The sequence below is a fragment of the Kryptolebias marmoratus genome, linkage group LG4 (genome assembly GCF_001649575.2).
Source record: "Kryptolebias marmoratus isolate JLee-2015 linkage group LG4, ASM164957v2, whole genome shotgun sequence".
NCBI classification, from domain to species: Eukaryota; Metazoa; Chordata; class Actinopteri; order Cyprinodontiformes; family Rivulidae; genus Kryptolebias; species Kryptolebias marmoratus.
This window is the reverse complement of record NC_051433.1, coordinates 5573684-5593423: the sequence shown is the minus strand read 5'-3', so window position 1 is coordinate 5593423 and position 19740 is coordinate 5573684. Positions and strand designations below refer to the sequence as shown.

Genomic DNA, 19740 nt, shown 5'->3' with positions numbered 1-19740 from the left:
GAGAACCACTGGGTTACAGCATTTTTTTTTCTCACGCTCTGATTGCTTAAAAAGAATTTCAACTTCAGACTTTTGAGTAATGTCTCTTTCTGTCTTTTTGTTCCCATCCCTCTGTGACTCACAGGAGACAAGATGGAAGGATTCCTCGAATATCTGATGAAGTAGAGCCCATATTAGCCCACTCCCACCCTCAGTTTCCTCTGTCCTCACTTTCAAAGGTAACATAAATCTCTGACCTGCTGCTGCTTTGTGTATCATTCAGGTTTTCGTTTTCCAATTGGAGATGTTGTCAAGTCTTTGTGTTTTAATACCTCAGAAAGAGTCGTTTATATCCTAAGTTTCCTCACATTTCTGTGATTGCAGCTGAGAATACACAAACCAAACACTGCCTCCATAAAAGGTCTTGGGCATTTTTCAGGGGTCCGCTGTAATTTGGGGTTAGGTTGAAAATAATTAATACTTTTCAGTTTGAAATTTGAGCTGCAAGAGGCCATCCCGTCCTCCAAATATGACCTTTGGCATGATTCACTGTAATGAGTAGGCAGTTTTATATCTCTCCAATTACAGCACTTAGTGACATTTGTGCTTTTTTTCTGCTTTAGTCAAAACTGTTCTTCAGGATATTCATAATTAAAAAATGATTTTAAAATAAAAAAATAAAAATAGTTTTCCCATTGACCTAATTTCCAGCCGAAGTTAAAAATAAGATTGTCGATTTGTGTTTCTGTATGTAATTTAATTTAAAAAAATCAATGAAATAAACAAACCAACAGTACTCACTTTTGCCTCACAGATAGACTTCTGTGCTGTGCAAAAGTCTTGAGTCACCCCACATTATTTACATCTTGAATTCAAGCTGTCAGACATTCTTAAAACATTTTAAAGGAATAACATTTTTTCCAGCTTACTGAGGGTCTTTTTCAGTTTTTATTTTAACTTTGACTGTTTTTTTTTAATTCAACCGCAGTGCATTTTTAGAGAAAATTATATTGTTTTTGTGCCATGTTCCTGGTCAGTTTCCCTCAGTTATTCTGTCGTGCCTTGTCATACTCACCTGTCAGCAATTTGTAATCAACTCACTGGCTTCCACTTGTCAATCATGCTTCTCAGTAGATAAAAGCTCCATGTCGCCTCTCATGCTCTGTCAGGCACTCATGTGTAACTCCTCTGGCCAGTCTGGGGGATGGTAGGTTTAATTTATTACAATGGTTTGATTTTAAATCTATCTGTTTGCTTGTCACGTGCTGCTTACACTCTTAGGTCCTCAGACAACCAACAAACACATTTCTTACACAGTATACCTATACCTGCGATGAGCTGGCGAACAGCATCTGCAAGAAAATCTCTAAAGGTTCTTAATGCAGAATAATTTTGCAAGCTGTGCAAACAAAAGTAATCTGTAATTAAAGAAAAACAAAAAAATGTCTGTTCAAAATATGGTCACTTGGTAAATACGTCAAATTCAGTGAGATTGCAACTAAAAATTAGCATTTTTTTCTTCTAATATTGAGTCAAGTTTGAGTTGTTACCTGCTCAGTTTGTTCAAACATTCTGCACAGTATTGTAAATAACCTGTACTTTTCTGATTTTGTTTGAAGAGACTTATTATTTTGCCGTTTTAGTCAGAAATGTACCAGGTTGTGGGAAACTTTGGTGAAGTGTAATGTGCTTCAGGGCTTATTGTGAAAGGACAGCTGTCTCTGATGACACCAAGGGTGGAGTCAACAGGGTGGAGTTGGTTGCACCATTCTGGTAATGACAGCTGACAGCGCTGGACAAAGGAACAGCTTTTAGGTTTGACAGCAGCAGAGCTGATTGGCTCATAGATGCTGTGGCACATTCTGATAAGCTGACCAACAAAACATGAATGCCCTCTCAGAGAAAATAAATCTGATTAAATATGCATGCATGAAGACAGTCTTACATAATAATCTTGTGCTAAACTTCCTGAACAAACTTTTGCTGCACTTCAAACTTCCTGTTCGTCATTGACGCAATCACTGTGGTTTATTTTTGCTCAGCAGTTTCACAAGTGTCTGTGCACCACATGTGAAGTTTTCTGACCAAAAGTGTTCCCCCATAAATGAATTCTTTTTTTCAGAAAATAATTTTTTATATTCTGCTTTGAATATTGTGACTACTGGAACTAGTTGTGGTGTAATTTTACATTTTAAGTAGGGACAAATAGTCTCAACAATTAGAACCACAAAGATAGAATGAAAAATTTAGAGAAGTAAGAAACGGACAGTTTTGGTTTTGCTTTCCCTTACATTTCTTTACAGGATTAATAGAAACCTCTGCAGAAGATATTCAGTTACACTGAACCAGATTTCACCCTTTTTCCCCTCATTCCATCTGTGCATTTTAACTCCCCACTGGTTTCCTCTCTGTTTTGGGCTCATCATATCCTTGAAATGTTGTCCCCAGGTGAAAGGCCTCTGATGCCCTCGGTGCCTCGGTATCAGTGATGCAGTAACTCTCATTGGCAGGCTGACGTGGCGCCTGACAGAAGAGTCTGTGCCCTCTGTCACAGGCTTATGAGACAAATATAGATCCACAGCAGTTGTTCCTGCCTCAGACGTACCATAGGAGACACAGTTATTACATTCTGTCGCACACCCGAAACACAACTTACAAGAGGTTGATAAAATAAGTTACAGGGATGTAGTCTTTTGATAGGATTACAACTGCTTTCATCTTTAAAATTGAGTTTCTTAGTCCTAATGTGAGAAGTTGTTTTTATATATTAGTTTGTGCAGTTTTTGTTTAAGGCTTGTGAGGTTGCTACAGTAGTTTTGTTGCACCAAATGGCAAATTCAGTGTTTCTGTGGTGATATGAAGTTAATTTCACAAACCAAGGCTCCATGAATAGGCCGAGGCTTTATCGTTTCAGTCCTGAAGAAAGAGCAAGTAGTTGAAGGTTTTTAAATTATTCAGAGGATTTTTGAATAAAAGAAAGTGGAATTAACAAAGTCTGGCTCTATACGTAGCCAGAAGGACATGATGAACTTCAGGAAGAGGTGCGTTAAATACGAATCCAGATCAGGTGTGAATGACAGCAGGAATGCAGAAAAGACTGACTTGACAAAACAAGAAGTGAAAATATAACAGAAGTAATCCACAACAAGAAATCTAAAGACGCAAACCTAAAAATCTGGTAGCATTAGCAAAAAGACTTGTGACAAAAAGATGTTGTTTCATAAGACGAGTTAACACTGTTTAAATATAAGTCTTTTGGAACGAGAAATTAAATGGGACCAACATTCAGAGGCCCTTGGTGATATTCTGTACTTGAGCACTCGCTTTAAGTTTTAAACCCAGGAGTTATGTCCTTTTTTTACAGTGTGTGAATCAGAGCTACTGATAAAATTTTAGCATAGTTATGGTCAAGGCTACCTCAAAACTGCTGTGTTTCAGATTTAGATATTTTGAAAGGTGGTTCTGAAAAGGTGGTCAATCCATTAGAGGGCCAACACAAAGACATATTAGACAAATCAGCGCGCACACACACTCTAAACTTAAATTTTGAATCATGATTAAACCTAACATGCATGAAGACTCACACATGCACAGAGGGAATATGCAAGCTCAATAGGTCCCAGTCAAACCAGTATCCCTCCTGCTGTGGTTTCCTGCACAGCCATAAGATATACTTTGTGGCATACATGAAATAAACTCAGGTACATCAGCTGTTAGATTTCTGAACTGTGCATTGATACTGTTTACTAAAGTTGACTTGTACTGGACAATAAGACAGGTCTGGAAGTCCAGTTCATTCTGTTTAGTTTTTTTGTTCTGTGTGTTTAATGCAGTCATACTAACAGTTTGAAGACATAAAAACAAGACTTCTTTTTGCATAATCAAAGATTTTGATGCAGCTCTTTCACACTGGTCCTTTTATTTTTGTCTCTGATAGTTTCAGATCTCATTGTTTAAAGGAAGATGGACCGACTTGACTTCTGTAGCCCCTTCCTCAGTTTTGCTTGAATCTGCTATAGTTGCTACAAGCATAACTCCCACAAATCTTTAAACAAACTCAACAACTGAGTTGGTTTTTGACAAAAAAGAAAGAAAGGTCAGAATAAAAATATGTCTCTATTTTTAGGGGTTTGTTTCCCACTCAGTAAGTTTGACAGTGTTATGAAACTGCAGTTCTAATACCTACTTGCTTTTGTAGTGCTTGAGGAATATTTATGGGTTGAAAAACTGCGTGCTGAAGGTCTTTGCTTTCTTAAGTCTTGACAAAGTACTTTGTAATGAAAATTGATTAGACATACGCAAGTCCAATACACTTTAATCAAGTTGCAGACAGTGCTTGTTCTATTAAGGGATAGTGTCAGCAGGTCACTTTTATCTAAACTGACTGTTCTTGTCTTTTTACTGAAGTAAACCTGCTTCAGCATACAGAGTACCTCAAACTCTTTGGCATTCAGCTTGTCTGGGGTGGGGTAAAAGGGTCATCTGTTTGAACTCCATCTGTGTTCCCTGGACCACGGTGGCCACAGCAAGGTCGCGGTCTGTGCAACCATACCAGATGAATAGACCCAATGGATTTTTCTGACTGAGAAACACAGGGCTTCTGTGCCAATGGATTGACTCACTTTGAAGTTTACTTCTCCACTTTATGCAGGCATTTGCCTTTGAGGATGTGTCTAACAGAACATAAAGAGAGGGAGAATGAGTGGGGATATTGCTTTGGATCATTTTTGATCCAAACTTCAAATGAATCTCTGGTTGTAAAAACTTACTGGACTAGAAACGTTAATGCTTGGCTTGCAGATTAATGGTCTGGCCTTTTGTGGATCATGTATATTAATCATTTCTAAATGTATTCAAGCACATCCAGTATGTGCGATGCTTTGAGTTAGTCAGTTATCCAATGAGTCATTTCATCGGTCAGCCAGTCACTTTTTCACTTGTGCGCTCTGTCTTCTTCTTTGGCAAGCTCACAAACACGCTCTAAGAGCTGGTAATCAACTCAAAGACAAAGTTATGTGCAGCCTTTAAACCCTCGAGGCATCCAAATAGACATTATGCATTCATCGCAGTGGCTCCTCATTGTCTCAATAGACGCTGGAGACACAACGTGAGCAGCTTAAAAGACAGAAGGTCACGAAATTCAGAAGTCTAGCTAAGGTACCGGTGATGACTCCGTTTTTCTTTTTTTGTATTCCTCAGCACGTCTTGTTTCATTACATTGCATCACATGGCACAGTCACCAAAATCAAACATAATTGTACAACAGCATGCTAATTTTTCCAGCAGCTCAAGCTAAAGTGTTGCGCTTAACAACACATCCTCGCAATCAGTGTGCTTTACAAATGAAACAATGGCAGTGCTCAGTGTGTGAACCTGAATAGTAATTCATGTCTCCCACTCATTCACCACTAGGCACCAGTTGGACTTATTTTAAAAGCAAATATTTAGTGTTCAGTTTTTACCTAAAAATGTTTCTAAAAGCAGTCAGCTAAAGCCAGAGTAAATATCTTTCTACTAATGAAATGTAACATCGAGTGGAGACTTTGGTTAACTGAAAGACATTCATTAGAATGACCTCTTGTGCACCTGTTGTAAATAACCACTTTGTCTTGTACAGATTTCACTTTTTTTTTTTTTTCTCAAAAAATATCTACAGCCTCTTTAAAACCTCTCATCCTTTGTCTTTTACATGTAAGTGTTGGTATCTGATGTTGGATGAATGTCTGTCTGATGAGAACGGTTCTCTTTCAGCCTGCAGTGCTTCCTCGTCTTTTGCATCTCGCCTTTCCTCCAGCTCTCACTTCCTCTTATGCTCTCATGCCATAATGACTCCAACTTTGCATGGATGATGGTCAAAATTGTCTGAGGACACTTGTTTTCTTTACAGAAACACAATACTGTGAAGAGGTTTTTCATTTAAAGGTCTCCAGCATGTCACACTTTTTTATTTAATTTCCTTTTGGCTACTTTATGTTGATTGTAAAATGTCTCTGTGAATTTATTTTATATAGTGTTTTTTATCTTATTAGAATTTGTTTAGTGTAGTAATTAACTGTCTTTAAACAACATTTTGAATCACTCGCTGCACTGTAGCACATATATAACCTGCTGTAAAGTGCGTAGAGTTTCTAAATTTGCTTTATGTCACCTTAGTTGTAAAAGAAAAGCCCACAAAGTCAAGTGTTCAGTCAATTTTTTCTGTGAAAATAACTTGAGAACTCTGAGATGGACAAAAGAGGAAGAGAAAATTTTCAAAATGCGATATAACAAAAAAGAGAACCACGTAGTTTTCTGTGTGAGTGTTCACATATAAGTGTGTGTGTGCGATTGCACTATAAAGACAAGATCGTTGCACAGAACACACAGAGAGGGGAGCAATATTGTTCCTCCTTTATTCTGCTTCCTAAAGAACAGCTGTGTTTTACTGGGAGGGTGGTGGCAGAGGGAGGGAGGGAGGTATTTGAAAAGAGGAAGGAAAGGAAATAATATTCTCACATTACAGCACATGCTTTCACACAGATATATGGATTCTGATGGACAGCTATTGGCTTTTCTTCCAAGTTTTACTGCCTGAGCGACAGCGAGTGTCAAGTGCCATTGTCAATCTTGTCTTTTTTGTGTGTGTGACTGCCGGTGACATTAACACCCTCACTCTTGTCAGCTCGCCTGCATCTGTAGTTGTGGAATGATGACTGAACTCAGGATAGCAAAGAATGCCTTACTGGATGGACTTTTTAACAGTCCAGGCAGTAGGCCTTTTCTCAAGAGACGATGCTTCAGTGATGTGAGTATTTAGCACTTTCTGTAAGTTGGTTATTGTTGCTTTTTAAATGTGTTGTCTCTAGGAAAGAAGTGCATGTTTAACATTATAGAGCTAAAAATACAAAGATCTGATTTTAGCCTGTAACCTGATCAAATTATGTAAAACACAATACGTAAATTATTAAATGGGCATTCAGCTCCAAAGTTCATAAGTGCTGTACCTGCCGAGTGCTTACACAGGACTGCACTGCTTTCTTTCTCTCAGGGAAAAGTCAAGTCTAATGTGGTTACTGTGGAGTATGCCTGGTTCACTAAATATCTGGTCAGCATAGAACAATGTTTGCTGATGTTTGTTTGCAGGGGAGCAGTATCTCCGTGAACATCATATGGCACCGTTTACTTTCACATAATACAACAATAGACTGAGGCTGCACCTTTGGTTTTACTATTTCAGGGTCAGATGTGTGTGTGTGCTTTGGGGTTTGTTGACAAGTGTGAATATGTTTGAGTACATGCACATGTGAAAAGGTTTGATATGCATGTTTCCCAATGGGTAAATGTGCATGTGTTTTGGAAGGCCTGCAGCGCCCCTCAGTAAATTCAAGCTGTCATGTGGAAACATTAGCTTGGCACTGCAGTCCACTTGTGTTACATGGTGAACTGAGAATGTACCCTACAACAAACACCGTGTTGTCAGGGCTTCTGCAGTGCTCGTTCAACACAGGTTGGAATGGCTTCAAATCCTTAATATGGACTCTGCAGATGAAAGGTGCATGCCTCGGGGTGTATTCTTTGAATTTAACCTCCACCAGAGTCTCTGCTAATTGAACAAAACACAGAGCAAAACATTTAAACTCTGCAGCAGTGAATGGTTGAGGTGTAATTAAAATCCTGGAGCTGAACTGAAGTCTCTCTGTCTCACGAGCAGCCGTTGCATACAGTACACATGCTAATTACAAAACAGCAGGGCTGGACTGAAACTTAGTTGTGAATGAATTTTGGTGCAATCTTTATTTCCTCACTTCCTGACAGTGTTTTCCCAGTCGAACAATAATGTGACTTTAGACTGAAACCAGAGTGTATTCCGGCTAATTTGTCAGTTGCTCTCGGTCAGAAGTGCTGTTGGCTTTAGCAACAGAGAGAAGCGCCATGGTGCTTTGAGCCTCATTTCTCCCCCAAGAGTTGCTTGTTTACAGTGTGTTTGTCTTAGAGCATAAAGGAACAATTTCAAGGGTGATCCTGGCATTGAATGGAGCCACATTGTGTCAAGCAGGGTGGGGGATACTTAAAAAGGTGCTGAAGAAGTCATTTTAATTGAAGATATACCAAAATAAATTGATTTGTTTTCATTTTTACAAAGATTGTTTAAAACCTGAGCTCACAAGAAAATACATTGACATATATGATGATCAAACCCATGTCCCTTTTCGGATCTGTGTCAAATTTCTCCCCCAGACCTCGGACCTATTTGCCATGATCGAGAGGATACAGGTACTGTGAGTGCTCTCCCGGCTCAGCCTTTTCTTTTCATATCCTAACTTGTCGGCTTTTCCTCTCGCAGGCTTTAATCAAACTGCAAACTAAGATTTTTACTCCCTTTGGACATAACATTTTCATTTACCTTCCCTTTTAATACTCAATTTTTTTCGTTCTTTTCTTTCTATTTTTGGATTCAGCTCTGGAAAGCAGCAGACATGCTGTATGCCTGTGTCCATGTATCCATCTATTATTTTTGATATTTGCAGCTTCAGGCCGTCTGCAGAAACCTGGTGCTTCTGAATGTGCTGAACAGAGCCTTTGTGTTTTCTCTTCACAGCTGGATAGTTTAGTCTGTGTCATCAGATGTGGGATTCTTTTTTTTTTTTTTGCTGAGGTGGATTCTTACAAATCTAGTTTGTCGTGTTGTCAGTGTTGCAGTACTACACACTCATATGAACCACATTGTAGGTTCTGAAAAAGCCAATTGAAAGGGAGAACGAGCTGGGCTTTGATGTTAGCGAGTCTTTGACTGTACAGGCATCCAGTTTTTTGAACTATATCCTAACGTAGCTCTTTTATTTTTCTTTCTGATGTGAGCATGTAGTCTGTAATGACTCCTGTATATGTTTGACATTTTTAAGATGTTTAGTTTCAGATATTTAATCCGAATAGTTTTAAAATAGGTGTAGAATATTGTTGGCAGAGGTAAAGCAGACAAACAAAGCTAAGAACAGCTGTTACTATTATTATTTTGATCCCCTTACTTTAAGATAACCAAGCTAGTTTTATCTCCTCATCTCAAGAAAACAAGCCTTGTTTTCTTGAGATGAGGAGATACAGTATTATCTCCAGAAAACAGTATTTTTTTGTTTTCTGTAGCTAATGATATGATGGTTGTCCAGAAACGGGTGGTTCTCATATTAAACCTAGTTTCATTGTTTAGTATCCCAGCTGTGACTCTTTGGGTTAATATTTAACAGCACTTATTAGGGATAAATGTTCCTTCGTGCAACATTTTCAGGTTGAATCAGTTGCCAGCATGACTGCACTGATTACTGATCAAGAATACCTCTTTTGTTTAACTGGGATTTCAATATAGTTTCTAGTCATGATGAGAAAACTAACTTTTCTAAGTAAAAAGAAAAATTAACCCAAAATTTTGAGAAAACAAGCTCAATTTTTTTCAAAATTACAAGATAAATAACTTGTTATTTTGAGATAACCTCATGAAAATAAGTTTCTAAGCATGCCGTTCCTTGGCTTTTAATATATATATAGTAATATTTGGGAGTTTAAAAATGTTAAGGTCAGGTATAGTGCTATACCAAAAAAGGTAGCGATACATAACACAAACTGGTAAGTACAAAGTATGTACCTGGTACTGAGTTGTATTATATATTGCTACCTATTAAATGCATTCAAGCTCTTTTCATTTTGTTTTACTATCAGACATCTGAACAGGGGCAAAAGTTCCACACACAACAGTGGCCTTGTGTTTTATGAGCAGTTATACATGCCTTACAGTAAAAATGAATTATTTATGAAGAGAAAGAATGGAAGCACCAGGACAAAATTTGGAGGATAAATTTAATGAAAGCAGTTTATATTTCCATTTAATTTATCTTCTGTACACAAGGTTTGATCTTTTCAGTCCATGCTTGAGGGTTTTCCACTGAAGTTGGTGGCTGATCAGAAAGGCTTATCTTTTCTATGCATTGAGAAGTGTTAGTTTGTTGGCATCAGCTGAATAGAAACAGACCAAATCATGAAGTTTTTTTTTTAATTTTATTTTATGGACCTCTTATTGAATTTAGGGCAGTTCAATCTGTATTAAAATTTATCAGAAAACACCCCTGTTTCCATGAACCTGTTTATCTTTTTTGCCCACAATAGTTTCTGCGATATCCTTACTTTTCACTTCCTCTTTCTGTAGCCAATCTGCTGAATGAGTTGGCATATGCAAACAAGAACTATTGTCACAATAAATTACCACGAAGTGTGCTGCTGCACAGTGAATTTTATGGCTCTTGTCAATCAATTGTTGTTTGCCTTTGTACAGCTGTGAACAGGTTGTGGAGATATTTCCATGAGCTACAATATGTCATTTTCTTTCTCCCTACAGGGGTGCAGAATGGAAGAGCAAAGATGCCCCTTCCCTCCACCCCTCAAAGTGAGTCACAGATTCACCAATCTCCTTGTAGAGCACAGATTGGCAAAGCATCGGGAATGGCAGAGTTTTAAACCCTTTCTTATCAGCTGTCAGGCAGGCTTTAGGATGCTCACCGGCTGAGTTATGAGCTCTGCAGGGACAGTAGCTGCAAAATCCTCTCCTGTTCTGTTACCTGCACAGGCTACTGCAGTCACTGATGAAGGCTAGACTAACAGAAGGTCAAGTCAGGAAGGGTAAACCTGAAGTAACCTGCTGAGGGAAAGACGAAAATGGGAATTTTGGAGTTTGCATAGAATACTTATCTTCTGTGATAGTGGTGTGCAAGTTTATCTTCCACAGATTGACAGTCAATGTGGCATTAAATACTGTAAAAAGTGTACAATATAAGGACACTTGTGATGTTTGTGATTGTTAGATAGTCTGTGATTGATTGTACAATAGGCTCCAAAGATCTCAACAGTTCCACAAATTGTTCGAGCCTTGTTTAAGAGGCATGTTTCCCAAAGCAAGCTCGGTCTCAGAACATGCTACAGGTCATCCTCTCAGGTATTTGATGGAGCTTCAAACAGGAATATGTACTCCTGAAGGTTCAGGTTTTTTACAATTTGAATTCAAATCAGTCTTTGCATGTGTTGGGTCTTATTGAAACGAGAATTGATAAATGCTGTTAGAAACCTGGATGCAAATATCCCCATAATCAGTTATGTTTAAGTGTAATGTAATACTTTCACAGCATACTGAAGTTACAAGTTTATTAATAAGTAGGTCATCCCTGAAGCTTCCTCTATTCCCCTGGATTTTTGTCAGTTTTAAGCATCTTTGCTCATAACTCAAAAGCAAATTAAAAGTAAACCAAATGTATTCACAAGCAAGTCAGTGTCATATATTGGTCGTATTAATTTTGTTACATAATTTTTTATTGTTTCCTCCTGTGGATAACTGGAAAAACACTAACGATGAAATAGAATTACAGTTCCTACTAAACATAATAAATCTGTTGGATTTTCTTTTTTGAAGTATTTGCTGGTCACAGTTTCAGATCCCTGTGGTAGTAAATAAAAAACTAAAGATGTTCTCAATGTTTGGTGCTTGTGCAAAATTTCTTTTGTGCATTTCCATCTTTTGTATTTGGTAATGTACAATATAACAGGTTTTTAGTTGCACAGAATATGAAGCATATCAGTGTTTGAGGTGTTTGACAAAATTATACATATAAAGTCCTTGTTGTTAAATAAGAAAAGTACTCCCTGAAAGGTGCGACATCTGATGTGCATCCAATTGAATATTCCCTTGTTTCCTTTAGCTTTCAGCTTTAGAAACAGAGATTTGACTTGTTCTCATGCTAACAACAAGTCACTCGGGTGATGTAACTTTTACCCAGCCACTTACAGCTTAGATTTTGTTCTCAAAACTAACATAAATGCAATAAGAATGTCAAATGTAGTTGATGAAACCTTAGAAAATTGTGATTTGCTCACAAAACTGTTTTCCTCACGGCTGTGTCAGACAGACAGGTCCGTCATGTTTGTGGAATTAGAAAATTAGTTCCAGAAAGTGTGTAGTAGTGGATATCTGAATATTCCATCATAGTGCCTATTATTGTTATTGTCTGAGTAGAAACACTTATCTGTCAGTTTGACTCAGTGTTTCTCTCCTTTCAGACAGAAGAGGACTACATCCCTTATCCAAGTGTCCACGAGGTACATTTATATGATGTGTATCACTAAACAAACATCACTTAATACTGAAATTTTACTAATAAAAAAAATATTTTCGTATGGATGTGGTCCATCTCTGTCAGGTGTTGGGTCGCAGAAGTCCTTTCCCCCTCATCCTGCTCCCTCAGTTTGGAGGATACTGGATCGAAGGAACCAATCATGAACCTAAAGACCCTCCAGAGGCTGATCAACCTTCCTGTCCGGCTTCACACATCAAGCTGGAGACAAACAGCACAGCAAAAATCTACAGGAAAAATTTTATGGGCAAGGTGAGGAGGATGGTGTCATGATTTGTTTTTTTGTAATTTTCTCTATTAAACACTTTTGCTTCTCTCAAGTATGAGTTTATTGCTTTTAAATATTCATTTAATCAAAAATGGGACACGTAGGCAGATATGGGAACGCAAACTTAAGCAGCTTGTCACCATTTGACTATATGACTATCTCCAGTTTGTTCCAACATTGACTTGTTATTATTGTGTCACTCACTGTCAGCTGCTACATCTTCCTCACATTAACGCTCCCTCTGCTCCTCTGCCTCCAGGAACACTTTAATTACTACACGGTCGATGCTGCCCTGGGCCACTTGGTCTTCTCAATGAAATACGAAGTCATCGGGGATCAGGAACATCTTCGTTTGATGCTACGGTACAGTTTGAAAGTATTATGTTTTATCTCAGACCCTTTTTACTTTTGAGTTTTTTTTCTTTCATCTATTCCCTGTTATTTTCAGAACCCACTTTTTCAATGTGCTTCAGTGCCTTTATTATCTTTAAACTGTTCTTGTTCCTCTTCTGCATCTTATTTTTTAATTATATATGACATTATCTTTACAAATACTTTGTATATTTGACACAGTATTAACAGAAATTGGCTGACTGCCTTTAGATTTTTTTACATTTAAACAAATGAAAACCAGCACATAGAACAAATCGCTTTTATTGGATTGAAAGGTCGCCTTGGATTATTTTCTTGCTTGATTGCCGTGCTGTTACAAACCTCTTTTTAAAGCAAATTTCATCTTTAATGAACTGTGTTCAGATTTTCTTCAGCATTTTTTTTTACTAAGTTTTACAGTTTTCATGTAAACCAAACCATTTAATCAAAGTCTTTGCATGAATAGCAATGGATAATGAATATTGCTTTCAATCACACATGGCTGTCTAACATTTATAACCTATACAACAAAAGATCTTTTCATTTAATTCAGCAGCGAGTGCCAGGAGCCTTGTTAGTTAGCTCCTACAGCCTCCCACCAACTCAGCTCTGTGACTCCCTGCCTCGACAGCTTAGAGGTGTAACAGCGGCAGGTTGATTTCAAACCCCGAAAGGACTTTTGTTTTTTTGTACTTTATTTCGTAAACTTTATCATCTATTATTGATTAAATAGCATTTTAATTTCAAATTAAATTCATTGACTTAATAATGTTAACACAGATTAGGAAAATGTTTTTTTTAAGTTTACTAACACATGAAAACTGCAGCATTCCTGATTTTGTACTAGGAAATACATATTTGAAATCTAAATAAAAATATCCCATATTTGTGGGGGAAGATAAAAATGTCAGACTCGTAGGATAAACAGTTACTCTACACAGAGTGGTTAAAATGTATCCAATAATCAGGACTATTCACGCAGGCTGAACAAGTGTAATACTTCCCACCCACCAATGCCTAAAGCTGTATTTAGTCACTGAAATCTCCCACTTCATCACATTTTCCTAAAAACAGACATGCAGGAAAAAGGCAGAACTCTGCATGTGGCGTAACCTGTAAATTAAATTTAGCACCCGAGAGAGTCCTCAAGATTTTAATAGCTGCATTCTTTCTTTTTTTAATGGATCTTCAGAGTGGATGAGTGTGCAGCGAGGTAACAGCAACTCGGCCCACATTCTTCACATAATGATGTTTTTAGTGGGCTGACACCACCCACAGTCAGATAGTCACATTTAAAGCACTTGGCTGACCTGCAAAAAGAGCCGTTCTGTCTTTATTGCCTTAAAATGTGGACTCTGTAAAAGTGCCAGACTGTTTTTGTGACAAAAAAGTTAAACTCTTAACTTATGGTTAGAGGTGGACCAACTGACTAATCATCCAATTAACTGGGACTATTTTTGAAATTTTCCAAATAATCAGCATCAGACACACCTGAGTGCTCTGAATCACGGTGTTACTGAGCTTTACGCTACATGAATTAAGACACTTGGCTGGATGTGTTAGACAATGTGTTTTAGAGAGCGTATATTTTAAAATTTTCTTATGTCTATTATAGCCTGTGGTTTTATTTATGTAAAGGCAAAAGGGACAAAAAAACCAAACAAACAAAAAGAAAATCATTCATGCCCTTGTAGCTTGTTGAAATGATTTCTGTTAATTAGCTCTTGAAGTGCTGGAAGGTTAATTTTTATTTATTTATTTTTGTGTTACAATTAAGAACCTTTTTTGTTCTAAATTAACTAGCTGCTTACAACATCCTTTTGGTTTTGCAGATGTAAAAATGCTAATTAAACTCGTTGCATCTCCCTGAAACAATGTAAGGAAGCACATTTGACTCCAGAGCAACATTGGCTAAAAGACATCAAGTGTGAAGACATTTTTGTCCCCAGCCCCATGAGTTTATAGGAAAAATCCCTTCTGATTCAGAAGGCCACTTGGATAAATGACAAGCATCAGAGGGAAAAAAACTCCTCCTGAACCAGGAAGATTGAGTAGGTTTATTTTTAAAAAAAGCAGACATTTTTATTTTTGCACTGTTTGCCTTTCAGCACAAAGCAAAAGACGTATCATGATGTAATTCCCATATCCTGCCTTACGGAGTTTCCAAATGTGGTTCAGATGGCAAAGGTGAGTCATTAATATCACTCGGGGTTTTTTTATTTAATTGTATTCTGTTACGTTTTTAAAACAAATCCATTCTCCATTTTGCAGCTTGTTTGTGAAGAGGTGAATGTGGACAGATTTTACCCTGTTCTTTACCCAAAGGTAAGGTTTCTCCGCAGGTCCCTGCCGTCTATCAGCACTGCGGTATCATAAACACGTCTGGGTGCTCTCTCTGATCTTTCTTCCTCAGGCATCGAGGCTCGTTGTCACCTTTGATGAACACGTGATCAGCAACAACTTCAAGTTCGGAGTCATTTATCAAAAGTTTGGCCAGGTGACTGCACTTCAGAGACGCTCCTGAGTGAATCCACGTCTCAGTCAGTCCTCCTGAAAGACCTCTTTGTCTCCTGCTTGCAGACGTCCGAGGAGGAGCTGTTTGGAAACATGGAAGAAAGTCCTGCCTTTGTTGAGTTCCTGGAGTTTCTGGGAAGGAAGATTGAGCTTCATGATTTTAAAGGGTTTGAACCGATTTTTTTTTCTTTTTAAATTTTCAAGTAGTTTAACCACAATAGTCTATTTAACGGAGGCTATCAGTAACTCTGCTGCTGATCAGAGGTTCCTTTTAAAACTGAAGCATGTTAGAGATTTCTAATATTTGTGATTAAATGTGGAGATGAAGTGCCCTAGGCAACCCTCAGTGATGAATAACTGATATATCAAACGCTCTGAAACCATGCACTTATTCAAATAATAGACTCTTTTCTGTGCACCATTTTTCCTATTCCTCTCATTTTTTCTTGTCCTGTTCTTCTTCTGTCACTTCAAATTTTCTGCCGTTAAATCTCCCGTTTTTGCTTCTCCAGATTCCGAGGTGGGCTCGACGTCACTCACGGGCAGACGGGGACCGAATCCGTCTACACAAGTTTTCATAATAAGGAGATTATGTTTCATGTGTCCACCAAACTGCCTTACACAGAAGGAGACTCGCAGCAGGTAAAGTGATTAATCACTGAAATATAATTTAAAAAATTGAGGTTAATGTATTTTTTGATTTATGAAGTTAATATGTAGTTCACACATGTAAGAACAGAATTTAAATCAGAGGTTTGGCTGCTTAAAAAAATGCTCTTTCTGCATTTTCTCATTAAAAGTTCAATAAGAAGATAAACTAAAGTTTTGCTGGAATAGCCTGAAAACTGTTCAGGATCTTTTTTTTTTTTAGTTTTTTGTGTTGGCTTACTTCAGTGGAATAATAATAGAGTTCAGCTTGCACAAACCAAAAGAATATATATAAATACACACACACATGCACATATATACTGCAAGTGTGCAGAGGGACTAAATGTATCTTTATTGATCATTAAATGTGCTTGGTACATTTAATGATCAATAAAACTACATTCAGTACGCTCACACTCAGTTATACTGCTCTTTTTGATTAAATATATCCCACACAAGTGATAAACCATCATATTAGGTGTTTTATTTCTTTTAAATTCAAGGTTTTAAGTATCTAGATTTATTTTTGAAAAAGCTCTCATCATTACTGGTGTTAAAATAAGGTTCCTAACCTCAGATGAACAAAAGCACAAACACAAATCTGACTATTTCAAAACGTATTTAATGAAAAATAAGCCAGAAATGCAGACACACGGTGTATAAAAACCTAAATTCAGCTGCTTACAGATCTATCCTGTTCAAGAATAATTGGAATGCATTCTTCTTCATGACCAATCAGCTTGATTTTGATCTTGAAGGTGCTCACACTCACCGATGATCAGTTATCAGATTGTTTCAGGTTAGCAACTAAACAAAGAACAGGAAAGGCTGCGTCGCACCTACAGAGTCCTGCTCACCTCCAGCATCTGTCACCAGAATAGTCTCTCATACAAGCTTGAGTTAACAGATATAAACACTCCTTCCTATAGTTGTAATGGTTAAATCTGATGATTGGATAGCAAATTAACTAATGGAAACTCCTGAAACTGCCCAAAAAATAATATCTCCTTCTTATTTTTCTGTAAATCCCCCTTATTGTCTCCATTCTTCTTAATATTTCCCAAGATCATAAAAAGGTTGTAAATGTTTTAAGGGATTAGTTTGACAGTTTGTAGGTCCAAACCACAGGATGGCTATGTGGAGTTTTGAATAATTTATAAACTTTTTTATCCATTTATTAAACAACATCTTTGTTTAACTCCTAAACCACTAATTATTGCATTATATTTAATTTCTTTCGCTTGCTGCTAATCTTATTATTTCTCATCTATAGAGTGGCTTCAATCCTCTTATCAAGTCAAAAGAAGACATCCTTTCTAAATGTTGACCTATTAAAAACTTGTTTGTTATACACATCAATCAGTTCAACAATATTGTCTTATAAGTTTATTGTTCTCATTTGCCTTTCTGTTCATGAGAAATGTTGCAGCGTTCAGTTCTCGCTCTGCAGTTCCGCTTTTATTTGCCCTCAGCTGAAAACATTCATCTCTTTGATGTTGTTTTGTAATAAGATGCATTAGATCTTAGTTGCTCCTTACTGCCTTGAGTGGTTTGAACTTTGTTTCCAAGTAACCTTGCACAGACGGTTCATAATGCCAAGGCATGAAGACAAACAGAGGACGTAAACACCGCCCACATGGGATGATTCATCGAGCAACAAGCTAAAGGAGGCGCGGTGAACACTTAATAGCAGAGCCTTTCTGTAGGAAGGAGACGTGGAATAAACACTATTTCAGCAGGACTGACTAAATGTACTTGGGTTGAAATAGTTCGCAGATGTCACGGGTCTAAATTTAAGACTTTGTGTTTCTGTTCATCGTTGTGATCTAGCCTTGTCTGCAGGAAAATGTTTTAAATGTTATTCAGTTGTCTGAGTTTAGAAAGTTTCATGTGTGACTGACGATTGAAGCTGTCAACTAGAATCAGGCGGTTTTAACCTGGCAGCCTTGAATTTTCAGCCATATTTCAATTCAAAACTGACTCTGAACTCCATTTTCAGTATTCATTGATGAACCTTTCAATATCATGTGGAAAATGGTGAAATTGTTATCATTTTGAAGGATTTTTGTTTGCTATTCATGCTTTCTTTTTTATATATAACTTTCATTTTGCAGTAAAATTGTGTCTTTTAAAATAACTAGGAAATATAGACATACTAAAAGCATTTTATAGGATAAAGATCTGGTGATGTTGAGTACTTTTCCTGTCATGTCAGTAAATTGTTTACCTTCTATGTATGCATTTCTAACCATTTCTGTCTTATTACTGATGGTTGAGACTTTTGAAAACAGAGAAACGTGCCAGCTTCAGAGCCAGATGGCTGATTGTTCTCATGCTAACAAACAGCCTGGTTGTAACAGAAAGAAGCTATAAAGTAATTGAACTGTTACTGGAAAAGTAAACGCTGTAATCAACTCCTAATCCCAGAGTAAATATTTGTTGTGTGTGCCACTGGTCGACTCGTGAGACATTTTTCAGGAGCACCAGCCAACATGACAGCTGCAATCCATCAACATATGTGAAGCAGTTATTAGTGCCGTTCCTGCACAGAGTCACCATGTCCAGTTTTGCTAATACTGTGTGCACTTAAAGTATTTTTACCCCTTCTCTTTATATATCTGAAAGTCTGATACATCCCTCCTTAAATTTCATGCATCAGAATGATTACATGTCACGGTCTTGTTGATAACGACTCTATTTTGGCTCACTGAAGTGGTTACACTTTCACATTCTGCAATCTGCCCACATCTTAGATTACTTTCCTATCTGATCTGGGACAGTACTACTTCCCAAACAAAGTTTGACACAACCTCTGCAAACTGAAATTCAAATATTTTCAGAAGAATAAACAAGAAGTTAAGTCATCTCCTCAGATAGTTATGGAAACCTGTGAGCGCTCTAAATTAAAATTTCATGCAAAAAGCAGTAAGGTGGGGATTTCTGTTCGTATTTCAGGACAGAAGGAAAGTCGCCCTAATGCTTCAGCTGCAGCGAGCTCTGTGAAAGAGATTGCTTGGATGAAAATGTAATACTTGAGCACGGTCACTTTGTCCTCCAAGTGCAGGAGTGTCCTTTAGGCAACTTAAAGCTTTGTAGCAGTAAGAGAAACACAGTTTTACAACAGTGGTGTCAGGTGTATGTGTGAGCAGTTTTCTGTTTGGCTATGCAGAGATTCCACTGATACTCGGGTTGTTTAATCACCATCACCACTTCCCTTCAATTACAGTCGTAAATAAAATCTTAAAAATGACATTCTTTAAATTAAAGACAGTCTTAGGTACAATGATACATGTTTCAAATAGACATTTCATACAAGAACTATGATATATAAGGATTATATTATCCTTAACCTAACAGTAAAAATTTATTTTCTGTTTTTTTTTAAGCCAAAGGCAATGTGCTCAGGGGCCTAAAGTAGTCTCCACTTCTCTGCATGTCAATCCTTCCAGTCCAGCGGGTGTTTTTTTTCTGACAGTTTTCGGTTTGTGACGCTGGAAGTGGTTATTTATCATTTTGTTCACTTCTTTTGCAGCTGCAGAGGAAAAGGCACATAGGCAATGATATTGTGGCCATCGTGTTCCAGGAGGAAAACACCCCCTTCGTTCCAGACATGATCCAGTCCAACTTCCTGCATGCGTATGTGGTGGTGCAGGTGGAGAATGCATGCACGGACAATGTAATCTACAAGGTTGGTTCCAATTTCCTCTCAAAATACTTGGAAACCATTCAGTCAGTTTGGTTAGAAAAACGTTTCATGGAAGTGGTTTTGTTTTTGTTTATTTGTGTGTGTGTGTGTGTGGGGGGGGGGGGGGG

General features: G+C 37.6%; 1 protein-coding gene across 10 annotated transcripts in view; it reads left to right on the top strand.

Moving 5' to 3' along the window:
* Positions 1-19740, top strand: part of si:dkey-166d12.2 (rap1 GTPase-activating protein 1) — a 99462-nt gene that overhangs the window by 68660 nt on the left and 11062 nt on the right. For 8 of the 10 annotated variants that reach the window (XM_017408776.3, XM_017408769.3, XM_017408766.3 and 5 more), the window contains 11 exons: positions 125-218; positions 10343-10390; positions 12052-12090; positions 12192-12377; positions 12653-12756; positions 14874-14952; positions 15037-15090; positions 15179-15262; positions 15346-15446; positions 15792-15921; positions 19460-19615. In XM_017408776.3, coding sequence (XP_017264265.1) covers positions 10352-10390; positions 12052-12090; positions 12192-12377; positions 12653-12756; positions 14874-14952; positions 15037-15090; positions 15179-15262; positions 15346-15446; positions 15792-15921; positions 19460-19615 — 972 coding nt within the window. In that variant the 5' untranslated portion in view covers positions 125-218; positions 10343-10351. Of the gene's footprint in view, positions 1-124; positions 219-6447; positions 6764-8196; positions 8233-10342; positions 10391-12051; positions 12091-12191; positions 12378-12652; positions 12757-14873; positions 14953-15036; positions 15091-15178; positions 15263-15345; positions 15447-15791; positions 15922-19459; positions 19616-19740 lie in introns of those variants that run through there. The other 2 variants (XM_017408770.3, XM_017408768.3) reach the window with 1 other exon arrangement.